Genomic DNA, 21,051 nt, shown 5'->3' with positions numbered 1-21,051 from the left:
AAAAGCAGTCACGGACATGGAGGTCTGCTGTTCCCAGCAGGCCTCCATCCCCGTGAGTGCCCTGAGTCGCTATGGGGTCGCAAATTGCGACCCACCTCATTAATATTAATGAGGTGGGTCTTTGCGACCCCATAGCGACTCGCAGAAGGTGTCTGAGACACCTTTCTGCATCCCAAATTGCGACTTGCAATTTGCGAGTTGCAGGGACTCGCAAATTGCAAGTCGCAATTTGGGAGTTTCCTACATCTGGCCCATAGTTCTTAATTCATTTAGGACTTTTCTACAATATTTTTTAATAATATAAATTGAATATTATTTAGTTTATACTGATTTTTTTCAAAAGCTTGAATAAACTTTAATTAATAAAGTATATTTGACAAAAGAATACCTGTTGCTTTTACATCCATCACCTTCAGATGTATGTTAATACTGATAAAAAGATTTTAACAGTTATCTGCTTCCTCCTAAGAACATTGTTGAACAACTCTGTGAGCAGGAGGTCTTGAGCTCCTTTTATCTGAAGTTTAACTAATTCTTCAGCAGAAGCCCTGGTTTTGTGCTTCCAGCTTTAAGATACTAGAAGGCTCTTCCAGCATCCGAAAGTCACCTAATCTAGAAAGGCCCAATGTAGGTTTAAAGCTCCCCAAAAATGTCCTGTTCTTTTCCTAGGACTTTCTCTTATGTAACTGAGGTTTTATGCACTTCCAAACCAAGAAGATCCAAAAATATTTAGATCCACAGGGAAATGGAAAAAAGCGAGGATCATAATTTAACTAATAGGCGCTGGAGGGATGCCTTCTTATTGATTTACAGGAAGCGTAGGTGATCGGTGGTAAATCTACTCATGGTTGTATGGCTATAAATAGAGGTGGATAATATTACCATAAAATAATATTCTAGTCACTATTTAGCCTACCACTACATCGTCATGGTAGGTATGTAATTCCTATTATTAACACCTAATCAATTTACCTACACTTACCGTTTGATGTGGTGATTAGATTGATGTAGTGGATACAATATTACCGTCATGCCGTATAACACATGCAATGTATTGGGTCATACAATAGCAATGAAACGTTATGAATTACAAAAGGATAAAGAAAGCCCATCAAATGCAGAATTTTTTTATTTTTTAACCTCTTCCTCATTGCTTATTGATATGTGGGTGTCTAGGGTTAGTGGGCTAAGAATGCAAAATATAAATATTTTCTTCCACTCATCTTTTTCAAAGAATGAGCAATAATTAAAAATGTAGAAAAATGGAGGTCAATATTAAACCAATCATATTGTGCTTGTACACAGAGTCTGTAGACATGGATTGTATTTCCACTCAGCAGTACCCAGACTTCATCCAGTATTACTAAAGCGCCCGACTGAGATTCTAAGGTGCTTCCAAAATAAACAACAGATCCATGTATTTTCATGTCCATGATACCAAGAAGCATGTCCTTGATTTACCACCAATGAGCTGTGAGGGGAGACAAAAAGCAGAGACTTTACTATTCCTCGTTTTAAAAGAACTAGACTAGGTGGGAGATGCTTTTCTGTGCTTGCTGCTAAGAAACAGAATTAGCCTACACCTTCCCTTACATCAATCTTTCCCCACATGTGGCCCAGAGATCCCTGGGGGTCTGCAAAGCCTCCTCAGGGGGGTCTGCGATTGTTTAGAAAAATAAATGATATTAACAAATTAATAAAGTGAATCTAAATAAAGTGGCAAAATTTACAACTGAAAATGTAAAACGTACTGTTGATATCAAGGTTTTTGAAATTGGAGGCTAAAATTAAATTAGTATCCTCAGATTATGGGAGAAGTGCAGGCGCAGTAAACAGAATATAGTATGGACAATGTATGGCTTCAACCCTCCTATTAAAATTATCAATTGTATTTTTTTTATTTATATTACTTTACAAATTAAATATAATGGATTATCATTTGTGTATGTGTTGATGAATGCTTGTTTCTTTAGGATTTTTTGTACTATTTTGCGGTTTAAATCACTGTCACTGTTTAGGCCCGGGTCCTCGGCTTCCAGTAGTGACTCAGTGTGGGGTCCTCGGCTTCCAGTAGTGACTCAGTGTGGGGTCCCCGGATTCCACTAATGACTCAGTGTGGGTCTCCAGGTTCCAGTATTGATAAAGTGGGGGTCCACAGAACTCAAAAGATTGAGAACCACTGCCTTAGATTAATTCCTTCACTCACAATGCTTAGGAAAAGTCTAAATACTATACTTTTTCCCACTTAATGGTAATGTGTAAGAGTTTCTATTAACAATAATATGCGAGCTTCAGTGCCATGAGACCTTCAGGTGAAAGCGTCCCTCTAAATCTGAACGACATCACATAACATAGTAATAACAACTATGAGAGGCACGTAATGATCAGTGTGACCAGTCTATTATTTTAATCATTTTATTTTTTATCTAGAGAGTTTTTTATAGTGCTGGCATGACCCAAGGGTAGCAGAGAGCTTTACAATAGTACATGTTATCAAACAAATCAATTATATAAAAGTATAGCTTCCCATAATCGCACATATTGGAGTGTTAACTGGAGTTAGGTGGAGAGATCCCGGTGGAGGGGAATAGGTCTTGGGGTGATGGATGACTCGCTAGCTAAGATGTTGGTTGAGGGGGAGTTCCTTCAGCTGCTTCTTGAAGATCTGGTAGGAGTGGTTTCATCTGATGTGTACTGGGATGGAGTTCCAGATTTTAGGGGCATTGCTTGTAAAGGAGCATGTCCGAGTTTTTCCTTTTTGGGCTTTAGGCGGGATGAGGAGTAAAGTGTTTGAGATTCTTAGTTTTCTTGTCTGTCCTGTCTGTTATTACTGCCCTTATCAGAAATTATGAGGTCTGCAGAAATATCATAGACCTTACATGTTAACCTCGGCCATTTCAGCAGATTAAATCACTGGGGGAAAGTGCAAGGGAAATGAGGAATTACAGCAGGAACTGAACATGGGATTATTAATTCTGTTGGTAATTCCTCATTTCCCAGGAGATTTTTGATATTCAGTCCAGAATCCAGTTAATTCCCCAACCAGATGTTATCAGGACCAACTGTTTTGATAATTCCAGGGATGCAGAATTAACCTCATAAATTAGGCCTGGGAGAAATTTCCATACATCCTGCGTAATACTGCATAATTTTGTGAATTTTGTGTTACACTTGCGTTACGAAATTCACAAAATTACACAATTACATAACATCAGGTAATTATGCACCACGTGCAGCAAAAATGTAGCGTAAGTGCACAGGAACAACACAAACGAGCTGAGTGTGATTGGCTGCTGTTTGCAGCGCTTGTGTTTTTTCTGCTTCCATTAGCACAAAATTCGCCATTGAGTCCAAAATCATTGCGAGGATCCATTTTGCGCTGAAAAAATAACACTAAGGGCCAGATGTAGCAAAGGGTTTTTCCCATTCTGTGTCAATGGGAAAATGTGTTTGTACACATGGCCCTTAATCCTGGTTTTGCATTACTTGTATTTATGGGTAATTTAATTGCCAAAAGTTAAGATAATTAGTTAAAAGCAAATTACCTGAATTCCACACACCCCAGCTCAAAATGAGGCAGAAAACGAGGAACTATGTGCGATTCACAGATAGTAACTGAGGACAGAAAATTAGAAGTTCAAAAAAACCTTAAAATTCACTTTGGAAACTAATTTTGTCTGAACTTAACGAAGAATAAAAACATCAGCTGTGCAAGTTGTGTTCGTTTCTCCCAGAAGCCCATGATCACGTGGCACTCGATTATTTGCACAAGCAGCCAGGTGTAAGTCAGTGTAAGCCTTGTCCAGGCCTTGCAGTCCCGACGATGCACACGTTATGCCTCTCACCGAGAGCAATATTTGTGCAAACTGTTCCTGTTCACTGCAGTGCGCTCGGACCACTATTCACATTCAGTGCCTCACACCAGGAGCCATGTTTTGGAAAATACCTCCATCCCCTGCACTAGGGTGTGACCTTGGACACTCGATTCCTCTGCCAAAGAGCCTGCTCCGTGTAAGCTGTGTTCATGTCCTCGGCGGACAATGACTAGGGGACAACAACACTTCTTACAAGAGGTCTTGTTTGTGTAATTCATGCTCATTCTTCTAAGCCGGCTATAACAAGGACACCTGATTCCTCACCCAAACTGATGTGTTTTTGTAAGCACTGTTCATTCATCTAGAGAGGTCTTGACATGGCACTAATAATTCCTTGAACAAAGGGGTCATGTTTGTGTAACCTCTGTTCATTCCTACGGCCATATCATGACCTTTGAACCCAAGAGAAACCGTGCTTGGTTAAATTGTGCTCATTCCTTCAGGCAGGCCAGATGTGAGACACCTGATTCTTGTGCCAGGAGCAGGGTTGCTGCAAGCCATCAATGCTCCTGGCGGCCATGACCATCAGACATTGGTCAATTCCCACAAGAAGCACACTTGTGTAACCAATGTTCAAAACCTCTAGCAGGTTGTGATCGTGAGATCATACATTTTGTGACAAGGAGCAGTGTTTATGTGGGTCGTAGTCATTTTTTTCCGGCAGGCCAGGTGTGGGACCCTTGATTGGTCGTGCAAGGAGCCCTCTTTTGTGATCCATGTTTGCTCATTCTGTTGGTCAGGACCACAGGCACTGATCTATTCTGATGAGAAGCATGTTTTACGTGCTATGATCACTCCTTCTGTTGGGTCCTGCCTACGGGACACTGGACTATTCTGAACCCTAGCCATGTCTGCGTAAGTCATCTTCGCTCCTTCTGGTAGGTCATGACCATGGTACTTTCCACTATTATCACAAGTAGCCGGGTTTGTGCAACCCGCGTGGTTTGGCAATGACCATGTGACACTGGTCTATTCTGACGCTTGGCCATGTCAGCATAAGTCGTCTTCGCTCCTTCTGGTGGGTGTTGACCATGATACACTGCACCATTTGACCGTGGACACTGGACTATTATTGAGGGCAGCATGGTTAGTGCTGGCTGTGCTCACTCCTTTTGGCAGGCCTTAGGATTCTTATCTGAAGACTTGCTCACTCCTACTATGCATGACCTGAGGCACTGTATCAGTCTCATGAGTAGGCGTGTTTGTTTGGGTTGTGTGTCGGAACAACGCAGGTCTTTAGCACGCCTGCCTTAAGAACGCAGGCGAAACCACGAATGCATCTCTGCAACGCATTCTTTTACCACGTAAGTCATTACAACAACTTGCCTTGGGGAAAGCGCTGGACTTTGGAATAGTATAGTTTACTATTCCAACTCCAGTCACCGCCACAGTAGGGAAAGTGTTGGACTTAAAGTCCACCATCAGTCCAACAACACTTTCCCTAAGGTAAGATGCTGTAATTACTTGAGTGGTAAAGGAATGCGTTATAAAGACTCATTCGTGGTTCAGGCTGCGTTGTAAAGGCACAACGTGACTCGAGCTGCGTTGTTAAGGCTGTTTCCCGTTTGTGTGAGTTGTGTTCGCTCCTCCCAGCAGGCCGTGGGAAACTGGACTGTCCTTATGAGTGGTCATGTTTATGGTGTGTTCACTCCTTCTTGCAGGATGTGGGACACTGTACTGCTCTCATTAGTAGCTGTGTTAGTGTGAGCTGTGTTCACTCCGTTAGGCAGGCCCTGGGACACTGGATTAATCTCAAGAGTATCTATGTTTGTGGAGGGCGTGTTCACTCCTCGTAGCAGGTCGTTGGAAACTGGACTGTCCTTATGAGTGGTCATGTTTGTCTAAGGCGTGTTCACTCCTTCTTGCAGCCGTGGGCCGCTCTACTACTCTGATGAGTAGACGTGTTGGCTCCTTTATGCAGGTCTGGGACACTTGACTGTTCTCATAAGTACCCGTGTAAGTCCGAGACGTGTTCACTCCTACTGGTATACCATGACCATGGCACACTGGACTACTCTCATGCGTAGGTATGTTTACGTAAGCCCTGTTCATTCCTTCCAGCAGGCCATGACTAGTGGCCACCAGACTGTTCTCGTGTGTAGCTGTGTTTGTGCAAGTCAAATTCATCCCATCTTGCTGGCCAAGAAGATGGAACACTCTAGTATTCTCAGGAGTAGCTGTGCTGCTGTAAAATGTGTTCACTCCATTTGGAAGGTCAGGACCAGGGGCAACCAGACTGTTTTCATGACTGACTGCAATTGTGTAAGCCATGTTCACTCCTGTCAGGCCATGGGACAGTTCACTATTCTCATGAGAACCTTTGTTGGTGTAGGCTGTGTTCACTCCTTCTATCAGGTCATGGGACAATTGGCTAGTGTCATGAGTAGCTGTGTTTGTGCAAGCCATGTTCACCCCTCCTAGCAGGCTGGGACAGAGAACTGTTCTCTTAACTGGCCATGTTAGTTCAAGCCTTGTTCACTACTATTATTGCATGACCATGGGACACTGGATGAATCTCATGAGTAGCTGTGTTAGCGTGCGCAGTGTTCACTCCTGCTAGAAGGCTGTGGGGCACTGTACCATTCTCACGAGCAGCCCTTTTTAGGTCAAAGCCTACTAGACAGCTCAGCTGTCTGGTTTGCTAAAGACATCTTGGGGACATTCGGAAAGCTTCCCTGGAAATCCATTCCGCCCATTGCTTCTCCAATGGATTTGTTGTTTGTAACCCACGTTTCCTTGCTTTCTATTTACTGGTCCTATTTGTTTTATATGTCCAGCTTTAGTTTGTGAAAATAAATATTTTATTACGATCAAAGCAAATCAATATACTAGGTGATGACATTTCCGCACATTATCGTTAGTGCGCTCTGTACTTTTATCAATAAAACTGTATGTCTGTGCAAATGTAGCGGTCATTTCAACTAAAGATGTGTTGTCTGTAATGGCAGTGAACTACAACACCATCAGTACTTCACTTTACCCCAATTCACTCTACTCTGCGCCACTCCACACCACTACAGTCTACTGTGCAGCACTCCACACTATGCCACTCCACGTCACTCCACAATGCATCACTGCACTCTACTCTGCACCACTCAACTCTATGCCACTTCACTTTGCACCTCTCTACACCACTCTTTGTCAGTGCACTCTGCCCCACACTTCTCTACTATGCACCACTCCACTCTTCACCACTGCACTCTGCACCACTTCAGTTTGTGCCACTCCATTCTATGCCACTCTACTCTGCAACCCTGCACTCTATGCCAGTGCACTCTATTCTTTGCCACTCCTTTCCACACCAGTGCACTCTGTCACTCCAATCTACTCTGCACTCTATGCCACTCTACTCTACACAACTGTACTCTACTGTGCACCACTTCACTCTATTCTGAAACAATCTACTCTTTGCCACTGCACTTGGCGCCACTGCACTCTATTCTGCATCACTGCACTCTATGCCAATGCACTCTATTCCACTTTAATCAAAACCAATGCACTCTATGCCAGTCTACTCTCCATAAGTGCACTCTACGCCACTATACAGTACTTAACGCCACTGCACTATACACCACTGAACTCTGCGATAGTACTCTACATCAATGCACTCTACACCACTCTGTTCTACTTTGCACCACTGTACTCTACACCATTGCTCTCTATGGCACTCTACTCTGCATCACTATACACTATTGCACTCTACACCAACACCACTCTACTCTACACCGCTGAACTCTACAACACCCTACTCTGTAGCACTTCACTCTCTGTACTGAACTTTATGCCGCTCTACTCTGCACCATTCTACTCTGCGCCACTGTGCTCTATGCCACTGCACTCTACTCTGTATGACTCTACTCTTTGCCACTCTACTGCACTCTACATCAATGCATGCTATGCCAATGCACTCTACATCAATGCACTCTGTGCCACTACGCTCTGCACCACTACACTCTACTGTGCACTGCTGCAATCTAGGTCACTTCACTCTACTCTGCACCACTCTACTCTATGCACTGCACTCTACCTCACTCTACTATGCACCACTGCAGTCTTTGCTACTGCACTCTACACCACTTCAGTCTAGGCCCCTCCACTCTTCTCCACTCTATGCCACTCCACTTTATGCCACTCTACCCTGTAACACTGCACTACATACCACTGGTGAAGAGTGGATTGGTGCATAGTAGAGAAGTGTGGTGCAGAGTGCACTGACAAAGAGTGGTGTAGAGAGGTGCAAAGTGAAGTGGCATAGAGTTGAGTGGTGCAGAGTAGAGTGCAGTGATGCATTGTGGAGTGACGTGGATTGGCATAGTGTGGAGTGCTGCACAGTAGACTGTAGTGGTGTGGAGTGGACATACCACTGCACTCTATGCCGCTACTATATGCCATTTCACTATAACCTGCACCACTCCACTGTACCTTGCACCACTCTCCTCTACCCTACTTTACAACTCTGAAACAATCCACTCTATGCCACTGCACTCTATGCCGCTCTACTGCACTCTGCGCCACTCCATGGCACTCCATTCTATGCCACTTCATGCCATTGCACTCTATGCCACTGCTCTGCACCACTCTTCTAAATGCCACTCTCCTCTAAACCACTGCACTCTACGCCAATGCACTCAAAACCACTTTACTCAAAACCAATGGACTCTATGTCACTGCACTCTACACCACCATAATCTACTCTCCAATGCTCTATGCCACTTCACTCTACACCACTGCATGTTACCCCACTCTACAGCATTGTGCTCTACACCACTGCACTCCAAGCCACTTGATTCTACTCTGCACCACTGTAGTCTAGTCCACTGCTCTTGGCAGCGCTCTACTCTGCATCACTTTACTCTATGCCACTCCACTCTCTGCCACTCTACTCTAGAAGACTGCACTCTCTGACAATGGACTCCACACCACTCTACTCTGCCCCACTGCACTCTACGCCACTATACACCATTGCACCCTATTTTGTGCATTCAACACCATTCTGTTCTACTCTGCCCCACTATACTGCATGTCATTGCTCCCTGCATCACTCTACTCTGCGCTACTCTACCATGCACCACTGGACTCAATGCCACCGTGCTCCACTTTTCACCACTCAGCTCTATGCCATTTTACTGCACTCTGTACCAATGTACTCTACACCACTCCACTCCACTCTAATCTCTTCTACATCATTGCACTCTAAACCACTCTACTCTATGCTCCAGCACTCTTAGCTACTCTCCCCTACACATCTGCACCCCACCCTCCACCACCCTGATCTGTGGCACTCCACTCTACGCCACTTCACTCTACACTGAAACAATCTACTCCATGCCACTGCACTCCCTGCCGCTACAATCTACTCTGCACCACTTTACTTTACACCACTGCACTCTACACCACTCTACTCTACGTCACGTCCTTGCACTTTTCTCCAGTGCACTCTACATCACTTTACTCAAATCCAATACACTTTACGCCACTGCACTCTACACCAATCTACTCTGCACCACTGTACTTTATGCCTTTTCACTCTAGGCCACTCTACTCCACTCTATGACACTACACTTTATGATGTTCTACTCTATTAAAGTCTACTCCACTCTATGACAGCCTACTCCATTCTCTGCCACTCCACTCTACAACACTACTCTAAGATGCGCTACGCAACTAGCACTCCATGCCAATTTACTCTAATCTATAGTGCGACACACTGCACCACTATACACCATATTCCACCCTACGCCACTCTACTCCACTCTACAACACTACTCTAAGATGCGCTACGCAACTAGCACTCCATGCCAATTTACTCTAATCTATAGTACGACACACTGCACCACTATACACCACATTCCACCCTACGCCACTCTACTCCACTCTACAACACTACTCTAAGATGCGCTACGCAACTAGCACTCCATGCAAATTTACTCTAATCTATAGTACGACACACTGCACCACTATACACCATATTCCACCCTACGCCACTCTACTCCACTCTACAACACTCTTCTCCACTCTATGCCACTCCACTTTATAGCAATCTACACTGCTCTACACCACTCTACAACACTACTACACTCTACACAAGACCCTCTAGGCCAGTCCACTATGTTCTACACCATTCTACAACACTCTGTGCTACTCGACTCAACTCTACTCAACTTCACTATATGCCCTTCCACTCTAGGCCTCTCTTCTCTTTCCACCACATTCCACGCCACTCCAAACACTCCACTCAACTTTATGGCACTCCGCGCAGCTCCACAACAATCCACTCTACCCCACTTTACCACACTCCACTAACTCTCCTTTACCCCACTAACTTTTACGCATGCCGAACAGTAGCCACACTAGTGAAGAAAATGGCTAAAACTTTCCAAAGCCAGTAGCTCTTGCACAGGCAAGACCTATTGGCTTTGCCAGTGTTTGTTGTATGTGCTATATTCATCTCGGTTGTAAGGCAATGGCCACTATTCTCACACGAAGCAGCATTTTATAATCCGTGTTCGTCGCCTGAAGCCGGTGGTGACCGTGGGAGCTCGGGTTCCTTGCACACGCGGCCTCGGTTGTTTGCGCGGTTTACTCCTCCGGGCGCCGTGAACCGGTCTGGCGGGTTCTTCGGGGAGCGCGGCTCCATCACACCTTTCGCTAATAATTACCTGCACGACGAGGGGGGGTCTGCCTGCAACAGCAGGTGTGGAGAGGTCGGTGTGGAGAGGTCTCCGAGAGGGCGGTGTACAGGGGGCTGCACCCTGTGGAGAGGTCCCTGAGAGGGCGGGTGTACAGGGGGTCTGCACCCCATGGAGAGGTCCCTGAGAGGGCGGTGTACAGGGGGTCTGCACCCCGTGGAGGGGTCCCTGAGAGGGCGGGTGTACAGGGGGCTGCACCCTATGTAGAGGTCCCTGAGAGGGCGGTGTACAGGGGGTCTGCACACCATGGAGGGGTCCCTGAGAGGGCGGGTGTACAGGGGGCTGCACCCTGTGGAGAGGTCCCTGAGAGGGCGGTGTACAGGGGGTCTGCACACCATGGAGGGGTCCCTGAGAGGGCGGTGTACAGGGGGCTGCACCCTGTGGAGAAGTCCCTGAGAGGGCGGGTGTACAGGGGGCTGCACCCTATGTAGAGGTCCCTGAGAGGGCGGTGTACAGGGGGTCTGCACACCATGGAGGGGTCCCTGAGAGGGCGGGTGTACAGGGGGCTGCACCCTGTGGAGAGGTCCCTGAGAGGGCGGTGTACAGGGGGTCTGCACACCATGGAGAGGTCCCGGAGAGGGCAGGTGTACAGGGGAGTTGCACCGCTGTAGAGAGGCCCCCGAGAGGGCGGTGTACGGGGGGCTGTGAAGATGTCCCTGAGAGGGCGGTGTACAGGGGGCTGCACCCTGTGGAGAGGTCCCTGAGAGGGCGGGTGTACAGGAGGGCTGCACCCTGTGGAGAGGTCCCTGACAGGGCGGGTGTACAGGGGAGTTGCACCGCTGTAGAGAGGCCCCTGAGAGGGCGGTGTACAGGGGGGCTGTGAAGATGTCCCTGAGAGGGCGGTGTACAGGGGAGTTGCACCGCTGTAGAGAGGCCCCTGAGAGGGCGGTGTACAGGGGGGCTGTGAAGATGTCCCTGAGAGGGCGGTGTACAGGGGAGTTGCACCCTGTGGAGAGGTCCCTGAGAGGGCGGGTGTACAGGGGGCTGCACCCTGTCCCTGGGTGGGCGGGTGTACAGAGGGCTGCACCCTGTGGAGAGGCCCCCGAGTGGGCGGGTGTACAGGGGGGCTGCACCCCGTGGAGAGGTCCCGGAGAGGGCAGGTGTACAGGGGAGTTGCACCGCTGTAGAGAGGCCCCTGAGAGGGCGGTGTACAGGGGGGCTGTGAAGATGTCCCTGAGAGGGCAGGTGTACAGGGGAGCTGCACCCTGTGGAGAGGTCCCTGAGAGGGCGGGTGTACAGGGGGCTGCACCCTGTCCCTGGGTGGGCGGGTGTACAGGGGGCTGCACCCTGTGGACAGGCCCCTGAGAGGACGGGTGTACAGGGGGCTGCACCCTGTCCCTGGGTGGGCGGGTGTACAGAGGGCTGCACCCTGTGGAGAGGCCCCCGAGTGGGCGGGTGTACAGGGGGGCTGCACCCCGTGGAGAGGTCCCGGAGAGGGCAGGTGTACAGGGGAGTTGCACCGCTGTAGAGAGGCCCCTGAGAGGGCGGTGTACAGGGGGGCTGTGAAGATGTCCCTGAGAGGGCAGGTGTACAGGGGAGCTGCACCCTGTGGAGAGGTCCCTGAGAGGGCGGGTGTACAGGGGGCTGCACCCTGTCCCTGGGTGGGCGGTGTACAGGGGGCTGCACCCTGTGGAGAGGTCCCTGAGAGGGCGGGTGTACAGGGGGCTGCACCCTGTCCCTGGGTGGGCTGGTGTACAGAGGGCTGCACCCCGTGGAGAGGTCCCTGAGAGGGCGGGTGTACAGGGGGCTGCACCCTGTGGAGAGGTCCCTGAGAGGGCGGGTGTACAGGGGGCTGCACCCTGTCCCTGGGTGGGCGGGTGTACAGGGGGCTGCACCCTGTGGAGAGGCCCCCGAGAGGGCGGGTGTACAGGGGGCTGCACCCTGTGGAGAGGCCCCCGAGAGGACGGGTGTACAGGGGGCTGCACCCTGTGGAGAGGCCCCCGAGAGGACGGGTGTACAGGGGGGCTGCACCCTGTGGAGAGGCCCCCGAGAGGGCGGGTGTACAGGGGGCTGCACCCTGTCCCTGGGTGGGCGGGTGTACAGGGGGCTGCACCCTGTGGACAGGCCCCCGAGAGGGCGGGTGTACAGGGGCAGTAGCGAGCACGTCCTCAGACACCAGCCTGCACGTCCTGAAAGGATCTTGGCTTGAAGAGGGACCGAAGAGTGAGGGATGCGGCTGAAGTGGCAGAGGACCCTGGGGCCGGTGGGAGAGACGCCTCCTGATAGAGCTCTGGCCCCGGTACTGTGAGGCAGGCCAGGCGGCGTACCATGAGTGCCACAGACACAGGTGCAAGGACGGCAAATGCCGCCCATACTGCCGGACGGCTAGCAAAATCCAACAATAAACAGGGTTCAGTGCACTCTTAAGGCTTCTGGCCCAGGTGCCACTGAACCTGCTGTGTCAGTCGTAGCCCCTCATCACCCAAAGGCTTGGTTCTCTGTGAAAATTATTCATAAACCTATCACTTGGAGTCAGTGTAAGCAGTGGCGCGCGGCGAAGGAATGTTTCCACGGTGGTTAAAGGTAGCTAGAAAATGGGGCTCCTTCTCCCCAGTTGGCACAAAAGTCGAGAGTTCAGATTCCATCCATAACCGAAGCAGCTGGTACGATGAGCCACTCGCGGCCCCGGGCCCCGGTGCAACTGCACCTGCTGCACTAATAGCACCCACGGGCTATATCATGTCCACACTGCTTGGGGACCACTGGGCACAAATGGACAGTCAGGTCGGTCAGATGATTTCATGACTTTAAGGCATTCTAGTATTATCACACCATTATTATTATTTAAGGCGTTTCAGTATTATTACACGAATTCACATCGACCGTGATACCATGTGTTGCTGGGGCAATGCACCAGTAGGTCGTGTGCTAACACCCATGAGGCAAACATGTGTGTTGATGTGCCAGCCAGTGGCGTAACGAAACTGGAAGGGGGGGCCCAATGCACAGAACACGGAGGCCCCCCCCCCCCCCTGGACTCACACAGGCCAGGTGCTGTGCTGAGGGGGACCCCGAGAGCCCCACCCCTCCCCGCACAGCAGTGGCTGCGGGGGCCTTTGTTAAGCCCCTGGTGCCAGCTCCACACACTACTGTTCAACCCAAAAATGGCGACGTCACACCGATGCAGGACATCCATGCTATTGAGTTCGTATTGCTGCCCTTTCCTGGCCACCCCCTACACCATGTGGTATATCAGCGCGAGTGTGCGAGGAGGCCGGTGGCTCAGTCCGTTTTTAGGCACCTGTAACAAAACACACCCACCTAGAGGAGCAATGCTGAGCGGTCGCATTTCCTTGTAGCGCCTTAGCTGATAAATTATGCAATAAAAAAATAAGGTGCATGGTAACTTAACTATATCTCAAATAAAAAATATAAATTATGCTCTAAATTATCTGATTAACGATAAATTCGGTGGCATTATTATCTAGCCAATTTCGCATTCTAGCCCGAATTGACACAAAAGAGATTCAAATGTTCTGAAAGCGTGCAGGTTTCTCAAGGAATAATAGAATCCACATTCAGCAGATCTTATTCAAGCTATTGTTCACCTACAATTATTGATTTTCTTGCATAAAAGCACAAAAATGCCATCTAAAGTACCCTGTCCTTCCTCTGCTCAAGGCTGGGTTTGTGTAAAACCTATACAAAGCAGCACTCATTAAAAAGTAGCCCTTACCTGGTCAAATCTCTCTGTGAGACAGTTTAGGATTCAAGACATTGGATTATTAAAAAAGTGAAACTTTTAGAATTTTTCTAAAGTCTGAATTTCCTCTTGGAATTCCTTCCTTTTTCTCTCTGAGGACACTTTTTGAAATTTCTGACTCTTTGAGAAATGGGGATGTGATATAAACATGAACAACGAGCATCCTCTCCAATGCCTTCACCGTGGAAAGGAAAAAATGCGTCTTCAGCTCGCCGTACACTGACAGCACATACCTCCCGCTGCATGCCCCTCATGGTTCAGTGGGACACCCACACTGCTGCCGCCTGCACTGGGTGCAGCTGGGCATCTAATACACCATCAACACAGCATGCCATCCTCTGAGTAGTGGGGTAGTTAAGGTCCGAATCAGTTCTTTACTATGTACTCAGACCCATCAATACACGCTTCTGGGGCCCAATCGCACACAGGGTGCACTTTTTAAAGGTGTGCCGTGATGCAAACAGGAAAGTGCACTCTAGTACAGTGAGGCCGCTGCCTCAATGGAAGCTTCAAATTCATGCTGCCCCAAGGGTAGCACATTCAAGTGAAATACGGAGCAACTGCTTCAAACCACTGCGCTTTTTCCCTGTGCAGGCGGCAGCCACCTGCACCAAAAAGAGGGGTCAGAGATCCTTCTGCAGGCAGATTCAGTGAGTGACTGCACCGCCTGCAAGGGGATAGCTGGGAGGTCCACGAGACCCCGTTTGCTGCCTCCAGGGGGCGCACTGACAGTGTGCCACCTTTTTGTGGCACTCGTTCATTGCACCTACTGACAGTTTCTTTACCTTTGCCCACATCTATAATATGGTGTGGGTGCAGAGATAAAGACATCCCCTCATTTTCATAGTCATGCCGCCAAGCAAATGAGGGAATGCCCTCTTGAGGTAGCGCTGGCACAACATGTGCACCAGCGCTCCTTGTAGTACAGAAGGGGCCACACAGGTGTTTGCGGCCCCGTCTGTAATACAAGGGTCCCCGGGGATCACAAAGTGGGCTCACTTGCCAGTTGCACTCCAGGGCACTTTCTGTAATCTCTCTCCTGATGTGTAGAGCAGCGCGCATCTCAGAGCTCAGTCTGTGCTCTGCCATAGCAAGACTGACACCCCAGGAAAAGAATCTCAGAAGAAGTATTATACACAAACATTGGGGAAAACAACTTCATGGGTAGATGTCCACAGCATCCCTGGCCAACGTAGGTAGGTGAAGTCATTTACTGAAATTTAAGATGGCGTCCAACCAGTTTTAATAATATGTAAGTTTGTTAAGCAGGAGTATCTATGAGAAATGGGAGGATCTTGCCACTCACAGAGCAGAAAGCCTAATGGAAGGCCCTTGTAGGGTTATCAAGCACATGGCAGGACAAAATGCTGCTTCTAACCTGCTCATGTTTGTCCTGGATCAGAGGGGGTGGCCCTTAGAAGTCTTATCAGGAAAGCCTGGGCCCTAGGGTTTCAACGAAGAGCTTGGGGTCCGTCCTGCTGAGACCTCTAATGTGATGGTTGCAGCACCACCGTACACTTGCATCAGGACCATAATGGGACAACGTTGCTGAGAGTGTTTTGAGGTTTTGTGGTCAGCATCTTAGTCACTAGCCCAGAATGCCAAAGATCTGAACCCTACACAGCATCTCGCTGCCAATGACGCAGACATCTCTTCTTGCAGACCCTAGCCATGCATGTAGAACAATGCTGCACAGATCTCAATCACTCGTACACGAGCCCCGAAGCTACAACAACACGTGAGGGATCAGCACGAGCTGTATTACTGAAACTTTGTTCCATTGCAAACACCGCAGGGAATCTATTTAGACCATTGGGGTTATTCTAACTTTGGAGGAGGTGTTAATCCGTCCCAAAAGTGACGGTAAAGTGACGGATTTACCACCAGCCGTATTACGAGTCCATTATATCCTATGGAACTCGTAATACAGCTGGTGGTATATCCGTCACTTTACCGTCACTTTTGGGACGGATTAACACTCCTCCAAAGTTAGAATAACCCCCCATATTTTTTGTTTGTGCAATTGAACATGGAGGAAACTATATCTTTGCAAGAAGAGACATGGCACTGACTTGGTTATCATTGTTTTACTTGAGTTTACACTATAAAAAATGGAGAAATAAAATTTATATATTTCAAATGTGAGAGATAAGACTGTGGTAAAATCACTTTTAGTTACACAAAAAGCAAAAACTGTGCATCATCAGTTTGCTCCGTTTTTTAACAAAAGGACTCTTCATTCACTATGTTTCATATTAGTTTCTTAAATCTTAGAGATAACTTAATGTTTTCTAAGCTACTGTTATGCGTTATATTTGTTAGGCAGGGGTTCCCCAATCAATTTACTAATTTTTGTGCTGGTGTAAAAACCTTCCTATTGCATGCACCGCAGTAAAGAGTAATTGCCCTTTCCACATTACACACACAGCACAATAGTGCAAAATGGGTCTGTCCCGTCCTTTGCACCAGCTCCACGTTTTTGTGATATGGTCACAGTTGAAAAATAGGGATCTGAAGAATAGGAGTTGCATAAAGTGAAAGAAAAATGTACAAATTCACGTACCTGAAAAAAGCACAAAATATAACTTTAATTGGACGTAAAGGATCAATACGAACATTGAAAAGAATGGAGTTACCACATTTTTAACATTGATTGGTAATGTGCTGCACCACAAGGTAAACGGCCAGAAGGTAGAAAACCAAAGTAGAAGTGAATTATCACAAGCAGTGCCTGAGAAGATAGAGGGAGAAATAGGTCCCTTATGTTATATGCTGCTTGACGTGACAAAGTGGATGCACTTTATTGCGTCATCCTGGATATAACATAAGGGAAGTAATTTTCCCACCGGTATATCACAGACCGGATATCTCCTTTGAAGCCTAGTCCAAAATATGGTTTTAGAGCAACATTAATATCAACATCCACAAATAACATATATACTAGTGGTCAGTACTCAGTGGCCAGATTTATTCAATCTTTCTGTAGCTATTGAGGGTGGTTTATGGCTTACAGCAACCTCATGCATAACTACATTTCAGTTTACATTCATTCATACGATCACCCAATAGTCCTTGAAGATGTCTTGTGGACGAAACGTGTTGACCATATTGTTCTTCTTGGTGCACTTTGATTCAGCAAGTCATCAAAATAAAAGTACTGATAACATATTACAGAATTCTATGGATAATCTACGCACAATTGGCTTCGTTTGAAATACGTATATGCGCCCATTGATTTGTTCCATACCATGAGTGATTGAGTTTTAATTCTTTCTTGTTACATCCTTGGGTAGCCAGATGTTCTAATTGCTTGATAACTCCTTCTTTACTTTTAGCAAATGTAATTGGTTAAATATTCAAATGTATTTTCTTCTTGTATCCGCTGGTCGCCTGTTATGCATGTGCGACTGTGAATCCATAACTACCACCACCATAAACCTGGTCCTGTATGAAAAGCTTTCCTATCTGTCCCATTTTAATTTTTAATTTTTCTCTTTTGAAAACAGGGGGTCTAATCCACAAATACTCTGTTATAAGTAAGTGTGACTCAATCTTACAGTACTCCTGGCTTACTCCTGAATTCCAAGAGTAGTATTTCTGACTAACTACTGCAGTCCAGAAGTGCTACAAAATAAGTAACGGCAATAAAAGTGTTTGTTGCTTTCACCCTGTTCCTCAGGGACTTCCTAAGCGCAAGTACTTCCTTGTTCAGTTCTTTGTGTTGGCACTTGTGCAACTTTTTTTCAGGCAAGTAGTGTATACCACAACTGCTCTAAAACTGCATTATAGCATCACTATGGGTAAAGCACCCCCCAACATGGGGTCTGCGTATAGCTGGTGGGGGGTGGGGGCTGTCTGGCGGTCTCCGGATCCTAAATGAAACACCAAAGTAAAGAGTTAAAGACACTCCTCTGTGAAAGTTGGATTTTTTGAGCCATCCTTAATTAAGGCCAAATAGTCAACTCACAGAGCAATTTGTGGAACCAGTTCTGAAATCTCCTCGTGAGCCAGGCAGCGCCAGCTTCCCATATATGAGGAAGTGGAACGATTTTACGACACTGCCCAGTGCTCCACCGCCTTTCGAGTTGACGAAGGCCCAGATGAAATACATTGCTTTAGTGCTGGTGTGACTTTGCACTGACATTTTTGGATTACATAGAGCGCACCAATGCTTCACCAAACATCCAACAATTGCACCATCTGACAAGTGGAAATCAGCATTTGTACCAAGAAAATCATTGCAAAAACTATAATTTGCACCAATACGTCATTCCAAATGGCATTGCGAAATTCCGTCTGTGCAATCTATGTAGTCCATGAATGTCAATGCCGAAAGATAATGCAAACCTGTGAAGACACAGTTCATGTTGCAGACTGTGACATAAGTAAACACCAGATTCAAATTATGATGTTGCATATGTCTTTCTACTCTGTTTTCTGAAAAGGCAGTACAAATAGGTCCAGCAAGTGCCTGGATACCCTATCGGGTGATTAGGAGCGCTATGTCAGTGAAATACAAGTTCTGTTTGATTGATTGAGCAATGCTCAGAATGCTTCAAATTGCTACCCATAAAAAGTTCCTTTTTATACCCTTAGGTTTGGCAGAGGAAACGAATGGTTGAAGCACTAGCCACAGTGGCCCGAGGGGGAGCGCCTCTGGCCAGGACACAGCGAGGTGGTCATGGAGACCTTCTCAGAAGCCTGGAATAAACTCAAGGATCTCCACGAGAAAGAAGTCATAGGTGAGAGTCACAAATGTACATGCGCATTCCTAGCACAAAGGCAGAAGTTGAACTGAGCCAGGGGGGCAAGCAGAGGCAAAGACTGGTTGTTGGCTTTGTCATTTCAGGGGTGTCCTTTTGCTGCTATCCCAGACTGAAACTCCCTTTTAGTACCAAGTCCCTAGCACTTACTCCAGCCTCATCTCAAACCCAAAATCCTGTGGGTGGGAACCTCACCCTCAACACCAAAACTAATGACATACCTGGCCTCTAGGTCAACCTACAGCCTGTCAGATGAATAACCATCAGAAGGTTGAAAGAGAAACCATCAGACTTAATGGTGGTCGAAGTAAAAGAAGGATGGGGTACATTCTCCTCATCCTTCACAAAGTCCACGTGCCACCAAACAGCCCATCATCCGATCAAAATCCTCTGTCTTAACTTCAAATGCCTCACAAAGTTTAACCCACCTTCACCATAACCCTACCCTAGCTTCCAAACAGGTCGTTCTGCTCAGCCAGTCTACCATTCCGCATTGATCCCATCATCGAACATGCACCCAGTGTCTGGGAAAATCTTCTTTACCGTATCAGAATCCAAGCCAGCTACATTAATTTCCTGAAATCCCCCAAACCTCCTTCTTCCCACAGACCAGTAACCGAGACAACTTGCAGAGCATCTCCTCTCCCACCCTTGAACTTCAGCAGATTACCCTACAACAACAGACTCCTCACGCTACATGACCATCTCCCGTCACGAACCTGCAGTATGAAGCCCAATTGTTTGAAGAAACACCTGGAACCTCCGAGTGCCTTCCTTTTATGGGAGAAATCCGTCCTTAAAGAAGCAACCAATCCAGAGTAGGAATTGGTTTATAGTGAGTTCTCAACAGCATACTGTACGTTTAACGATAAACCCCCCTCTAGTTCCAATCTGACTCGTCCTTGCCATCTTTAACACAACCCTCAAACCCAATCGTCCCCTTAACCCTAAACCTCTTAACACTGATCCTATGCTAGGAAATATGGTCTGTGGCAGGATATGTGGTTTATGACATTTGGTGTGGCATGTGGTAGGGGGTGATCTGTGGTATGTGTGGTCTAAGGGAGAAATTGTGGTGCAAAAACATGAGGTGTTAAATCTGGTAGTTGGTCTTGTCTGGTGGAAACTACCTAATCCATGATAGGCAGTGTTGTATATGGTAAGAAGCCGGGTATGTGGTACAAGGTGTGCTCTATGACAGAAGTGTTTTTCAAGATATGAGGTTTTGCCTGTGGGTTGAGGTCTGGCTTAAGGGAAGAGGTGTTTAATAAGGTAGGTTGACTGTTATACGGTAGGTGGGGCTGTCTTCAGCAGGCTGTGTGGTTTGTTGCTGGAGTTATCATCTACAGTAGGTGGGGGAGTAAAGGGGTAAAACTTAATAGAAAAAAATAAATATATATTTATCTCCTCCGTTGCCGCCGCGCCGCTCCTCTTTCCCTTGTCGTCGCTCCAGGCTGCAGGCACATGCTCCCCAAATGCACATGCGCACTGAGGTCAGGGCACAGTGCACTCCCCTCACCCCCATGGCCCCACCTCTTTAACAAACGAAACGATGATAAACATGGTTTATTATCGTTTGTTAAAGGTTTTGCAGCTTCTGCTGCTGGCGGGGGGGTCGCTCCTCTGCCCTAGTGGAGGAGCCACCTCTGTCCAGCATAGGTGTTAGTGCCAAATGTGGAGTACCAACACCACTGTTCCTGCATCACTAACAGGGCTGAATGTCAGTGCCCTGATGCCAGTGTCCTAGCTTCCGGGTGGGTTTACCTGTGTCAGTGTTGTGGTGACAATGTCCATTCACAAGTTCCCCTTTGTCATGCTCCGCTTGTTAGCATCCTTGTGTCAGGGCTTCTTGGTCACTGATACACATTTCAATGTCCCCATGTCGCTGTTGGGGCTCCAGGAACAGTGTGTTCCTTTTTAGTTGTTGGTTCTTTGTGCCATTGTGGCTCTCTCCACATCTCTTTACTATCCTGAGTATCCCACAGGATATCATTCATCTGCTTATGAACTATGTAGACTGT

At 47.4% G+C, this 21,051-nt stretch overlaps 1 protein-coding gene across 2 annotated transcripts in view; it reads left to right on the top strand.

Annotated features, from left to right (window-relative positions):
• Positions 1–21,051, top strand: part of RBBP8NL (RBBP8 N-terminal like) — a 133,679-nt gene that overhangs the window by 33,186 nt on the left and 79,442 nt on the right. For both annotated transcript variants that reach the window (XM_069243158.1, XM_069243157.1), the window contains exon 2: positions 18,864–19,009. In XM_069243158.1, the coding sequence (XP_069099259.1) occupies positions 18,949–19,009 (61 nt within the window). In that variant the 5' untranslated portion in view covers positions 18,864–18,948. The remainder of the gene's footprint in view (positions 1–18,863; positions 19,010–21,051) is intronic.

The sequence above is a fragment of the Pleurodeles waltl genome, chromosome 7 (assembly GCF_031143425.1).
Source record: "Pleurodeles waltl isolate 20211129_DDA chromosome 7, aPleWal1.hap1.20221129, whole genome shotgun sequence".
In the NCBI taxonomy this organism is placed as follows: Eukaryota; Metazoa; Chordata; class Amphibia; order Caudata; family Salamandridae; genus Pleurodeles; species Pleurodeles waltl.
This window is presented reverse-complemented; position numbering and strand designations above follow the sequence as displayed.